General features: G+C 47.8%; 3 protein-coding genes across 3 annotated transcripts; 2 read left to right on the top strand and 1 right to left on the bottom strand.

Moving 5' to 3' along the window:
* Window positions 1-480: 480 nt before the first annotated feature.
* On the top strand, window positions 481-3,485 carry F4813DRAFT_48688 (uncharacterized protein). The gene is made up of 3 exons (XM_049248548.1): window positions 481-662; window positions 738-1,549; window positions 1,605-3,485. Exons 1-3 carry the CDS (start codon window positions 596-598, stop codon window positions 3,360-3,362), a joined length of 2,637 nt encoding a protein of 878 aa, XP_049100391.1. The 5' UTR covers window positions 481-595; the 3' UTR covers window positions 3,363-3,485.
* A 3,261-nt stretch (window positions 3,486-6,746) lies between these two features.
* On the top strand, window positions 6,747-8,225 carry F4813DRAFT_388700 (uncharacterized protein; the record flags this gene model as incomplete). The annotated part of the gene is made up of 2 exons (XM_049246730.1): window positions 6,747-7,041; window positions 7,093-8,225. The coding sequence occupies 2 exons, from the start codon at window positions 6,747-6,749 to the stop codon at window positions 8,223-8,225; spliced, it is 1,428 nt and encodes a 475-aa protein (XP_049100390.1).
* Window positions 8,226-9,556: 1,331 nt separating this feature from the next.
* F4813DRAFT_388699 (SNF2 family N-terminal domain-containing protein) lies at window positions 9,557-12,894 on the bottom strand (the record flags this gene model as incomplete). Its single annotated transcript, XM_049246729.1, has 2 exons — window positions 9,557-12,387; window positions 12,438-12,894. The coding sequence occupies 2 exons, from the start codon at window positions 12,892-12,894 to the stop codon at window positions 9,557-9,559; spliced, it is 3,288 nt and encodes a 1,095-aa protein (XP_049100389.1).
* Window positions 12,895-13,995: the final 1,101 nt, after the last annotated feature.

The raw sequence follows: 13,995 nt of genomic DNA, 5'->3' as shown, positions 1-13,995 counted from the left end.
TGATTCTTAAAAGAGGAAAAAAGAAAAAAAAAAAAAAAGCTGCAGGTTAGATAATACATACGCGCGCATTACCTTGTCGCTCATGTCGGCACATATGAGCCGCCATCGTCGTCAATTGCCAATAAGGTCTTAACAGCCTCGCTGCTAAGCATCCTTTCCGCTTCCTTCCCCCATTCGATGTTGGGTCTGCCTGCGTCAAAGCTGTCCATGACCATTTCCCTTCAATATACGTTATTATATCTCGCATACGCATAGCTACTACAACCATCAGTTGCCTGACCAGGCCCGCTGCGCCCTGCCACTTGCATCTACTCCCCGCGCTCAGACAGTTTGCAGTTGTCCTAGAGTTTACATCTAGTACCATCCACAGTTTCAGCTCGGTTGGAACTCGGATCGTAGCTGAGCTAGAGCCTCAATTGTTACGATATCGCTGCCTCTTTCTGCACGACTTGCCCCGCAGCGCCTCAATCGTGGACCCATCCACGGGTTTTCGCCTTGTCTGAGTAAAGTTTTATTTGCCCTGCCTAAATACCTAGCAGAGATTGCAAAATAGACAAGGTCCATGAAGCTTGAACGATAGGGCTTGCTTTGCTCAATGATCGCCGCCATGGCAGCAACGGCAGATATGCCCTCGCGCGAACCGCCGCCAACATCGGATACTGGTAGACTGGCCTCCATTTTGAAAAAATTTCTTGGCAAGGATAGCACGCTAACATCGTCGGTATCGTCTGACCAAGAATCTAGGACGTCTTTGGATTGTTCACCAACCTCGGGCTTGTTGCGGAGGGTGTCAAGGAAAGTGGTTCCCGGGTTGCCCCGCGTTAAAACTTTTAAGAGACAGCAATCCGAGGTGAGGGAGAAGCTCGAGGCGATACAACCTACGTCAGCGGAGCGTAGGACTGTCTCCGTCGATAGGCGATTGCGTACTCAACGCAGCGTTTCCTGCGCGAACGAGCCCCTACCGCGTGCAAGTGCGCCTGACTTCTTCGACGGCACACGGCCCTCTTTTGGTCCTCCTACCGTGGTCTCACATGAAGTGGGGTCGGCTCCTCAGAGTCCCCTCGATGAAAAGCAATTCTTAAGTTTCCAAGATATCAACAGCGTCAATAGCGCCATCCTAGATAGGGAAAACCGTGAATTACTTCAACCCGTGCCTAGCTATATCGAAGCTTTATCGCATGCTGATGTTCAGTCTACCACGACGTCTCAGTACGACGCAATGATCAATGACGAGCTAGAGCGGAAATGGATCCTGAATCTGAGTATGCACTTCCGGGATAAATCTAGGAGGGAGAAGTTTTTCGTCACCTATCGCGAGGATGAATTCGTGTGGAGACGAGTTACCATCTCTCTAGATTATCGGAACGCTCCGGATGATTCTCTAGAGAAGGATCTGCTCCATATCAAATTTCAAAGGGAAAAAAGTGCCAAAATATATGAAGCTATACGCGAAAGCCTTCAAGACATCCAATTCTATTCCACCGTCACCAACCTAAAGTTGCAGACCACGGAAGGAAGGTTGCACGTCCATGTAGTGGAAGATGTTAGCGTGGGTTACTCTTGTGTGAGATGATAGAATGTTACTGATTGTGTAATCCTTGTAGGAGATCATAAACTACCCTACCGTTCGTATGATCCAGCATTTGAAATGTCACCGTATCAAAGAGAGAGATCTCGCGTTCGAGTCCCATATGTCAGGCTTCGTCTACAAGGTTCGTGTTGCTGGGAAGACACTCATTAAGAAGGAGATTCCAGGACCAGATACAGTGGATGAATTTCTCTACGAAGTCAACGCTCTTAACTCCTTATGCTTCTCCCAGAACGTCATAGAATTCTACGGTGTGGTGGTTGACGACGAGGACGAAATGGTTAAAGGCCTGCTCATCAATTACGCGGAAAAGGGTGCGCTCATCGACCTTATTTACGATTCTCAAGAGGATGGCCATATCCTCCCGTGGTCTCTTCGAGAGAAGTGGGCAAGGCAGATCGTTCAGGGGTTGTCGGACGTCCACGAAGCCGGTTTTGTACAGGGTGATCTTACGCTCTCTAACATCGTCATCGACTATAAAGACAATGCAAAGATAATAGACATCAACAGACGAGGTTGCCCAGTGGGCTGGGAGCCTCCGGAGGCAACTCCACTTATCGATAGCAACCAGCGGATATCGATGTACATCGGTGTAAAATCTGACCTCTATCAGTTGGGGATGGTATTATGGGCACTCGCGACGTTAGAGGATGAGCCGGAAGCGCATCGACGGCCGCTCCGATTAACTTCCGAAATCGATGTCCCGGATTGGTATCGCATAATGGTAGAGTATTGTTTGCATGAGGATCCACGTGTCCGACTTCAGGCCTCCGTACTACTTAGGCTGTTTCCCGTATACGATAATGACGACGACGACGACGACGACTATGACAGGCATGATCTACCCTCAATTTCTGTCGATGACGGAACTTCTCTACGGGAATATACTGTGGACGGGTATGAAGAAAACGGTCATCCGCACATCAAACCGGCTCAGCCCCGGGATGTCTGGCCATACACTCCATTTGGTGGTAGTACACACGTTTCACCAACAAACTTCTCCGTTGATCAATGCTATCCGTCGAGGGGACGATCCCCGGCTAGGTCACTAGAAAGCAACCACGGTACGTATAACCTGCCGTACACGGAGCGGCGCGAAACGTGGCCCACTAATTTCATGGGCCCGTATACCGACGACTTGGAACTGGGACAGGAGATTGCCGAGACTCCCAGGGGCGTGCAGTCGCCGGAAGAGATAATTGCGAAAGTGCAACAGGACCTAGAGGATAAACAGGCTCAGGCGACTGGGAGCGAAAACCAGGTGAAGGTACCCACGTTGGCAGCTGGCGTAGGTAGTGCGATTAGGATCAACAGTGGGAATACCGAGGGAGCCTTACCCCTACCTTACAAAGGTACAACAGCCGTTACTTCCGGTGGCATATTAAGTGACGAAAGGGGCTTGGAAAATCCGCAATCCGAGTCCAGAGGTGGCGTTCCGAGGCAGCCTGGTGTGGCCCAACCCGAGGAACCAGAGGGCTTGCGTACAGCCGAGATTTCGGATTATGCCCAAATTGAAGAAGCCGCTCGGCCGCCTACGGATGGGGACGGAGAAACCGGATCGCTATATCATTATACACACGACAGAGGAGACATATTGCCGCGATCAACGGCAGCGTCACCTTCCAGACCGGCCGAGTCGCCTCTGGACTTGCCAACTGATTTGACGGGTGTTGGCTCCAAATACGAGCATGACGAAATTCGAAAACCAACCTTAGACGATGATTTAGGCCATCCAACGACAGCTACAGCTACAGCTACAGACGTGACGTCTTAAGCCTGAAAAGGTTGTATTGAGACATGTACATAACATACAGAACGGCGCGAGGAGTTTTGCATTGCATATGCAATTTTTGGAGGAAGTTTTCGGGAACATCCGGGTGTCACGAATGTCTGCGAGTGGTGAACAATACTTTCTACTTAGGGCAACGGCGAGTTGGGCGAAAATCTTTTGTTTTTGTTTTGTACAATAGAGGCAGCACATCATTACCACAACATTTGTTTTAGCTGGATGACACGATATTTAATATGAGGCATAATGAAGGGGTACGAAGTGGAAATGACTATTTGAAGATGGAGGGCTGAACAAGAGATAGCGGTTCCCGGATCTTACATATTCTACATACGTTAGGCTAGGTAGTGAAATATATGTCCCCTGAGAAAATGAGGGATTAGCTTGTTTTGACAAACTCGGCCGAGTGTGCCGTGTTGAATCGGTATCGGGTCTGTGTGCGTTGACTACATCATACCGGCGATCATACCGGTCAAAGCGATCGGTCGATGGACTAAGACATGGTCTGATGGTGGCACGAGATAGATAAGAGTCTCGATAAGTGGTGAGGAACTTCTTGAGGGTTGGGAAGGAACCTGCGATACACATACGTAGGTATGTAGGTACCTACGTACCTATGTATGTATGAGGTATGTACGTGTGCCGGGCGATTGTATTGGTGGTTCGGTTGTAAAGCCGTGAATCGGCTTTTCGACATTTTTGGGTTATGAGTTGAGGAGATGAATATTACGTAGGTAGGAGGTAAATAAGCTCTTAAAGTTGAGAGATGCACGTGCATTGTGAGTGAATCATGTGATCAGGTAGCTATGCTGTCAACTTGCCTTATGTAGGCGGTCTCGTTGCTTTTCATATGAGAGCCTATGTAATCCAGTGAAATGTGATATCGCCTACTATATTTGCCAATTCACTTTACCTACTTTCATGAGGCCTATCATGGTTACGAACGTATGACCTTACTTCTTGTTATTCTATGACCAATACCTTTCGAGGTTAAGAATTACTATGATCCGCTATCACATACAGAGCATTCTCACATACTTCTAATGAATGGCATAAAAAGCTCTAGCCAATCGGATGTTATGACTATTGAATTGCAATGTGCTGCCGTTTTGGGAGGGAGGAAGCATTACTATGGATTACTACGGACTTGTTAGTCATAGTCGGATATCTTGCTTAAACCAGCCATCAGCTTGATGTCAACTTTCGACTCAATAGAAGACACGAATACCTATATCTTAATCACGATTTGTACAATATAGATCGAAGCTAGGAACTCATTAGCTTAGCCGTTCATATCGATCAAATGTGATGGGATGTAAGAAGGTAACCCGATGTACGGGTGGCCTAAGCTTGAAGGGAAAAGGCTTAGCAAGATGGATCTATTGAGCCTTAGATATGGGGCGCATAACGCGCAGAAAGTGGCGTTTCCCCCCCTTGGTTATCCAATTAGGTTCCGTCGAAGGGATTTTAAGGTTGTTCTAGAAGATGTGGGGCATTTCGACTATCTTTAACCGATTAGACGACGTTTGAAGATTCCTCTTTCCCGGCACCCCACTACGGAGTTGCGAATATGTACCTAACCTACTTATATATGCATGTCGCTTCCACTGTTTGTTGGGAGAGAGTACGGCCAAACGGTCTAAAGGGATCTACATAATGTGGGGAACGTGGCTAGAACATGCAAGTTAGCAGTACATATCTACCTATGATACATGCCTAGGCACCTAAATATCTATCGATCAATGCATTCGTCTAGAGAATGGAGAAACTTGCCTCGGCTCATACATACATAGCTGCGGCATCATCGTAGGGTACTGTAGTCTCGACTGGTAACATTCGAAAAAATAAAAAACTATGGAATGCCGACTACCCGGATTTCGCTTGCCAAGTACACTGTGGCATTTAAAGGATGGATTGGCGTAGCCCTGCGGAAGGGGCTGAAGAGGGGCTTACGTCAAAGAGTTTTTCGTGTTACCTAAAAACTCCGAGCTTATGCAAGGGCGAACTAACATTTATCACGTTTGATTTATGTAGTTATTCTTATGCTGCCTACGTGGTGGATATTAGTTACATAGTATTTATTACAGATTGCGATATGCCTAATGTAAGAAAACACGGCTTGACGGCGTGTATCGAGGCTAGATACGAATGCGAGTGGCATTTTCGTCTGGAAAATTATTTCGTTGTTGGCAAAAACGATCGTATGTACATGAAAATGTTGTAAGATCCACGTTGTGATGCATGTATGTATGTATGTACATAATACTGGGGTGATAAACTTGGAACAGGTGGAACCTATAAAATATCACCAAAAACGGAAAGACCCTTGAATTTTTATGGCCCCTGATTGGATAGTCTTACTTGCGGCTTTGAAACCGCCACCATGGTCACTTCCCCAACAATTCAACAAATTTCAGACTGCTTTCAAAAAAGAACACGCAAAATGGAAGTTGCCCGCTGAAGGAATGTACATACAGCAACCTAGGCAGGTAGCAGTTGTATCTGTAAGGTACTTGTATTTTTTTTTCTTTATCGCCCCGCGCGCATGTACCGGCTTTCTTCCCCCTTCCCACCATCTTTAACAACCCCAGCATTCCCCTTCGCCTATCAGATCAAGCAGAATTCAAGCAGGAAGAGAAAACAGGATACGTACATTCAGCAGACCTCGTAACGTGATCGTCACTTTTACACTATAATTCCCTTTGCTTCTAAGTACCGGTTTCCACCGTCTTCGTTATTTTAAAAGTGGTGACTTTGTTTGCTATTCCTGATTCATAGCAATAAAATGCGGTTTTTCCTTTCTTTCTTAACAGTTGAGTAAATCGTCTAAGTCATCGACCGACTATCAGGCGTTCCAGTCGAATCATTTTGTTCCAACAAGTACATTCTTTGAACAACAAATTTAAGAAGGCTACAGTTAATGCCGTTGGCGTTTACACCGCTTTAAGTTCCAATAGTTACAGGTCAGGTAGGTCAGGTACGAGTTGGAGATAAAAGTTCTTAGTCGGTACCTAACTCAACCTAGATTCACCCATCTACATACATACATAGACAGGTCCGACTAGGTCCGACCACCTTCTGTGTACATCTCTGCCACCCGTCCACCCGGCTCCAGGGGTTCAAGGTTGCACGTCCCACCGATTGGTCCCCATATCCACTTGTACCTACATCCAAATACTACGGCCTTTTACATTCTATCATTCCCACCCCGATAACAAATATATATCTTTTTTAAACTCCCACATCTTTTCCTTCCATTCCTTCTCTTTAACCTCGTTGTTCACCCATCCGAGACCCCTTTCACCGATCTCCGATCTCCGAGGGCCTTGCTGATTCAACTCTTCCATCTCCAGCACCCGTCCAACAACTATGGCTTCTGCCACGACGGATGCCTCAGGGCCCGTTGCCGCCCCGGCGTTTCCTGATGGCACCAAGGACTACAAACCGTTGCGGTCGTCCAAGTATGACTTGAAGAAACCGCACATTTCCGAGCTCCCTTTGACCTGGAGCAACTGGTACAAGCACGTCAACTGGCTTAACACCACCTTCATCCTATTCATTCCTTTAGCTGGGTTGATCAGCACATACTGGATTGATCTCCAGTTGAAGACGGCCCTCTTCGCCATCTTCTACTATTTCAATGCCGGCCTCGGTATTACAGCCGGTACGTTTGGATAATACCACGTTCCGTCTAATTATACTAATATATATGCAGGATATCACCGACTTTGGGCTCACAGTTCGTTCAGGGCTTCGCTCCCTATTAAGATCTACCTGGCAGCTATGGGAGCTGCCGCCGTTCAAGGTTCTATTAGGTGGTGGTCAAGGGGTCACCGTGCTCACCACCGTTATACGGATACCGAGAAGGACCCTTACTCCGTCCGCAAAGGCCTCCTATACTCTCATATCGGCTGGATGGTCATGAAGCAGAACCCTAAGCGAATTGGCCGAACCGATATCTCTGACCTGAATGACGATCCGGTTGTTGTCTGGCAACACAGACACTACATCAAGTCTGTCATCACAATGTCTCTCGTTCTCCCGACTATGGTTTGCGGTCTTGGTTGGGGTGACTGGTGGGGTGGTTTCATCTATGCTGGTATCATCCGAATCTTCTTCATTCAGCAGGCTACTTTCTGTGTCAACTCTCTCGCCCATTGGCTCGGTGATCAGCCTTTCGATGATCGCAACTCTCCTCGTGACCATGTCATCACCGCGCTTGTTACGCTCGGAGAGGGATACCACAACTTCCACCACGAGTTTCCGTCTGATTACCGCAACGCTATTGAGTGGTGGCAGTATGACCCGACCAAATGGAGCATCTGGGCTTGGAAGAAGCTGGGTCTTGCCTACAACCTGAAGACATTCCGCCAGAACGAAATTGAGAAGGGTCGTCTCCAACAGATTCAGAAGAAGCTTGACCAGAAGCGAGCCAAGTTGGACTGGGGTGTTCCTCTAGAGCAGTTACCTGTTATAGACTGGGATGACTACGTTAGCGAGTCCAAGAACGGCAAGGCTCTGGTCGCTATTGCTGGTGTCATCCACGACGTCACCGATTTCATCAAAGACCACCCTGGTGGCAAGGCTCTTATCTCATCCGGTATTGGAAAGGACGCCACTGCTATCTTCAACGGTGGTGTTTATGACCACTCGAACGCTGCCCACAACCTTCTGTCCACTATGCGTGTCGGTGTTCTTCGAGGAGGCTGTGAAGTCGAAATCTGGAAGAAGGCAAATATGGAGAAGGAAGGTGCCTTCATTACCGACTCATCTGGCCGACGAATCGTCCGTGCCGGCGACCAAGTCACGAGAATCTCTCAGCCTCTTGCCGGTGCCAATGCGGCTTAAACGGTTAATGGAGTTGACGATAGGTTCGGGTCGTTTCGAACTGGGAAGGGTGTAATACTGGAGATGATAATGAAATATCCCAAGTGCCTCTTTTCCTAGCACTCGAAGGATTATAACCTTGGTTAAAATTTATGTACATAAAAAGGCCATGCGGCATAAGCATGTTGAGGCAACTCGTCCTCCGGCGTTTAGAGGAAATCGGTGAAAAGGGGCTCACCACTATGCAATTCGGTGGGCGTTGGCGTATCACTTACGACAGACTGAATGATTACAAGTTTGGACTGATATAAGATCAAACCTCTCTAGCATAAATCAAACATGACGTATTGATTTAGACTTGAAATACTATGATTGACTAGTGATATTGTCTAATTTGAGCTCGATGCTTTGCAATAGTTTATAATAGTGTATTGGTTACTAAGTGCTAATGTGTATGACTGGTTAACTACATAGCTCCCCTACGTACTGGTTTACGATACCTTACCCCTTCCCCTCTGCAGATAATAAACAAGATATCCAAACTATTACAAATCTACATCCTCCGTACCTATCCATATTTGATTGTGCATATACAAATGTAATAACTACGAAGCCACTGTCCAGCCAGTCGATGGTATCCGGAATATCAGGTTTAAAAAGGCATTCGATTATACGAGCTAGCTGGCCTAGAACAGCTTGAGTACCTAGCCTAGCCTGGATCACAGTCACGACTGACCAGTTACAGCCATGAAAGAAACGTCATTGTACGCACGCACCCATGCACCCACGAAAGGCGGCGATAAAAAAAAAAAAAAAAAGAGAGAGAGAGCTGTGGGCTCTATCGCATAATTCATTCGGTCTATCCGGGAAGACGAAACCAAGCCAAGCCCCCAGTCTGGACAACCGCCAGGTTCTGGTATCGAGGGATAAGGTTGCAAAGTACAACCTCATCCGTAAATAGTAATAGAAGTGACATACATTAATTAACGTGTCGGCATGACCTGTTCCAACGTAAAACCATCCTTAAACACATTCCACCATCTCTCTTCTCCGTTCCAAAAGTAATTTTGGTTCTTCTGAGCCCTACGCCGTCTCGCGAGAGTATGTTTTTAATCTTTGAATTTGACCCCTTGTATTTAAGGGCGATCCCGCGTGAGTCGTTAGTAACGTGGTGAGTTAACTTGCTTGCCAGCAATAGTTCTCGTACAGCCAATTGTGACCAAAACACCGTGCAAATGCAATATAGATGGTTGATCCTTTAAAGTATTGCCGAGAACATGAAAACGCCATTATACGCCTTTGAGCAAGTAAACATAAGGCATTGGTGAAGTCCTGTAAGAACAGACAAGCCATTATTTGAAAAGGCTGCGTAGATCCATGAGCTTTTGCTTCGCCGCCTCTGCCTTGTCTATAACCCGGTTTCTGTCCATGCTAAGGCTTGCGAGCTTTTTCTTCTTCTCCTGAAGGTCGAGCATCTTCTCCTCGATGCTGTTTCGCATGATATATCTAACCGTGCGTACGGGTCTCTTCTGACCGAGTCGGTGGACACGGTCGACAGCTTGTGCTTCTGCTGCCGGGTTGTACTGAGGCTCCATCACGTAGACGTAGTTCCCTGAAGTAAGATTCAGGCCGAGGCCACCGGCCATGATGGATACCAGTATCACATGCACCGAGTTGTCTTCCCGGAAGGCATCCATGGACGCAGTTCTAGCATTTCGACTCATCTTACCGTCGAGGCGAGTGTATCGAATCCCGACGTTGTCCAATGCGATTTGAATAAGATCGAGATGAGACGTCCAGGCGGAGAAGACAACTGACTTAAATGGGGGCTCGTCAGGGTGAGCCTCGCTGTCGGCTTTTGCTTTCAGGAGGTCATTGACAAGTGCACGAGTCTTCGTGTGAGGCCCCGAATATTCCGGGTAGCCATCTTTCGTTCTGACTTTAGTTTCCGATTTGTATGATTGATGGTGTCCCTCGTGTTCGACTTCGGCCTTGCTCTTGCGAATTTCGTTGTAGGAGAAGCGAACATGAGACTGGCAGACGGGACATGTACCTGACCCGTGATTGCCCACCTCCTCTTCCCAGGTTGTAATGCAACTGGGGCAGAGAAGGTGAAAGCAAGCGGTCATATAGCCAAGAACATCCTCTTCGCGCTCTGACGCGATACTAGCACTGTCATTCGAGCCAATCTTTTTCTGGCAGGATATACATAAGTCGCTGTTGGTCTCCTGCATGAGCTCAAAAGCCTCATAAACTCTTGATTCTGCCAATGCGGGTTTCTCATCGTCCTCGTCGCTGTCAAGGTCAATAGCAGATTCTTGGGTCATACCCTGCACCGCCTCCAGGTCCTCATCGCTGAGAAGATCCCTGCCATGCGCAGAGATAAGACGTAGTCTAAGTATGGATTGCAGAATATGAATATAGGTCCTACCACCGATCATTTTCTCCCTACCTGCCGCTAATACCTGCACCTTATCTTGCGCATTCTTTTCGAATATATCGTAGAGTTTGCGCTCGGTAGGAGAGAATTCGAGTCTTATGATCTCGTCCGTCCTGGGAGGGAGATTGATCTTGTCCTTCAAGCGCCTAAGAGTGATACTGTCTACGAGAATCCGAAGCTTCGGGACAATCTCCGGGTCACAAACCTTAAAGGGGGCTGTGATGTGTTGCGTAAACTTGCTCTTTTCGTCAAATGGCTTCAGGCGGAGGAAGGCAAGTAATGCTGCGAGATCATCTAGTTTGTTTTGGACGGGAGTACCGGTAACGGCCCAACGGCGGTTGGCTTGCAAGCGGCAGATAGCCTTGAATTGCAGAGTAGACTGCTCTCGTATCATATGGGCCTCGTCCAAGACTACACGAAACCATCCTACCTCCTCTAGAGGATACGAACCTTGCCTACCCTTGTTACGGGCTGCTACCTCGCTAGCAACAGATCCATAGGTTGTCAGGACGAGGTCAAACATGGCAAGCTTTTCGGGGTCCTTGATGCGATTGGATCCGTGATAAATATAATACGTCAGCTGACCAGGCTGGATATGAGCCTTGATTTGCTCTTCCCAATTCGTTATCGTACTGAGAGGACATATCAAAAGCGTCGTTTTGGTGTTCAGTTTTAGTTGGGTCAAACCGAGCGGCTGTGGTGTGGGTACGTCAAACTGTCCCGAAGAATTGGGTTTCTTCTTGGGCATAAGAGGAGCCTGCGGCTGAATAGGCGTAAGCTTTGACCACTCGTCAGCTTCCTTGAGGGAACTAGCAACAAGAGACAATATGCTTAGCGTCTTCCCTAGACCCATCATATCTGCAAGAATACCACCGAGGGTCTCGGGAGGGGCTTCGCGTTGCGAGCTTCCGGTAATTACGTTGTAGTACGTTTTCTGGCCGTGGTTATCTAGACGGATTTGCCAGAAAGAACCGATAGCCTTGCCATCACTGCCGAATTGGCGAGGCAGCTCCTTGTTCATCATAAAGCTGAGTCCTTGTTTTTGGTGCTTTAGAAGCTCCGTCTGTACTCGAGGGTCAGGTTCCACCTCAGGAAGCTCCTCGTTCTTTGCCAGAGAGTCAAAAACTCCCATGACTTCAGAACGGATCTCTTCAACGCTAGGCATCATGGATGGTGGAACCGACGTAGTCGTGGTAGGAATCATCCTGAGCGGCTCCTTAATAAATGGCGGAGGCTTAGGTCCATCGGCAAGCTGTGGATTCTCATATTTCACACTATGATCGATTCTTGGGGGATTGCGAAGCCAAAGATTCTTCTGAGAAAGATGTCTCGCAACGGTCTTGGCACTCCTTCGGGGACCATAAAGCATCAGATCAAGGGTATAGTTTCTTGAGATCTGCTTTCCAGCTTCCTCCCCTACCACTCTCTGCCTTGTAGGTATTCTGCAGTCAGTTCTAAGTTGAAGGCGGGAGTCTAATAAGCCTGCGAGGCCGGACGCGGTGCTGGCATCAACAGTTCCAACTATTTTGCGCGTATGATCGTAGGCGTGAATAATATAAGATGCCTCCCCAAGTTTTCTTCTAAGCACAATCTTTACCTGAGGCCACCAGGTTGGCATGAGTGAGATGGCGCCTGGTTTGGGACTCGGAACGATATGACAATTAAGACTCGCGTGTTGGATCATACCATAGCAGATCTCTTCGTCCATCGGAGCTTGTATCACGACGACGTCACTTTCCTCCACTGTCGAAATATTAGGTATATATTCAACTAGATGCACAAGAGTAGCTTACCGCTGTCGGTAAGGTCTACGGCCTCCACCGGTCCGGTTGGGTATTGCTGATTGCCCCCCTCTTGTCGCCTCTCCTTCACGTACTGTCCAACAACCCCACCGCCGCCGCCGTTTCCAAATGTGTGCGCTGGACTGACACCGTCTTCTACCTCGAGCCTTCGGCGTTTTGATTGAGGATTGAATGTACGCTGTTCCACATTGTTCATGCGATCAATCATATTGCTAAAATTGCTAGATTGCGGCATAGGCTGACTGGTAGTGGTCGTATAGCCATTCTGTGGGTTAGAGAACTGGAAATCCGGGCTATTGAATTGGAATTCGATGTCGGCCGAGTTATTCGAGTTATTAAAAGGACGGGTAGGCGCATTTGGTCGGGTGGGCGGAGTAGGGGCGGCGTAGCCTTTAGGGTTAAGCAAGAGGGCTGGGTTCATATTAAGTCTCGAAGATCCATTCTGCATGGAGGCTGAATTGAAGGACAAAATGTCAGTATCATCTTGAGGTCTCTTTGTGGGTAGAGATGGCTGTATTGTTTGTATTGTTTGTATTGTTTGTATTGTTTGGGGAGGGTTGCTCTGACTTGTAGTAGGTGCGGGTGAGTAAACAGGGTTGTAAAAAGGGCTGTTACCCTGTGAGTGGTTGTTTGAGGCCATATTATATGCCTTCTGGCTTGTCGCTGTGAATGGCGAAGTGGGGCTACATGCAGAACTGTTGTTGTTAAGACGTCGGCGAGGGTAGTGAGGAGTTATAGACAAAGAAAGGCGAGCGCCCGAAGAAGTTGCTTTTCGTAGGTGGAGATGGGCATCGGCAAGGCTGGCTCGAATAATAAGGTAGTGAGAAGGCGTGAAAGAACGGTCAGGGTCGGGGTCGGGGCGTGAGATACGCAAAGTATATGTAGAGAATACGTAAGGTAGGGCGAGACGAGGGCGAGGGCGAGGGCGAGGGCGAGGGCCAGTAGGCGGATAATAAACTTGCGGTTTGGCGTGAGGCCTGAAACTTAAAAGTCCATCTCAAAAGAAAAAAAAAGAAAGACAAAAAATCTCAGATTGTCAACTTTGTCACGAGGACAATGTTAGGTACCGTGTAGGGTGAGATAGTTGTGAGTGGTGAGTGGATGTGACAGTCAAGCTTCTGAAATTTGTAGAACGGGCAAAGTTGGTTGGTCGATTGCTTGTTGACTAGGAACATTTCGGGATGCATTAGGTTGACGTTGACGTGAGAAGTATCGACCCTATCCACATGTATGGAGGGGTACCTACCAAGAGAAGTATACGTACTTGATTATCTTCTTCAGTAGGTATAGCATTACGTATATCTATAATACATTATAGGTATAGGTACTTTGGGTATATATAACGGGCAGATGTTGGCTACCGATAGGCGCAGCTACCCACCCCGCCGAGGATGCAGCTACCTACTACATACTACCTGAGATGCTCCCTCTACTGCTAACTGCCTGACGCGTCGCAAATCAGAACGAATAGTGAAAAATGCTTGATTGGTCTGCTGACCAGCTGAGCGCACTAATCTCAACCCGTCCAGCCCATCCAGCCCGTCTTCAC

The sequence above is a fragment of the Daldinia decipiens genome (assembly GCF_022478715.1).
Source record: "Daldinia decipiens strain CBS 113046 unplaced genomic scaffold F4813scaffold_13, whole genome shotgun sequence".
Taxonomy (NCBI): Eukaryota; Fungi; Ascomycota; class Sordariomycetes; order Xylariales; family Hypoxylaceae; genus Daldinia; species Daldinia decipiens.
The sequence above is the reverse complement of the archived record's forward strand: the minus strand, read 5'-3'. Positions and strand labels throughout refer to the sequence as shown.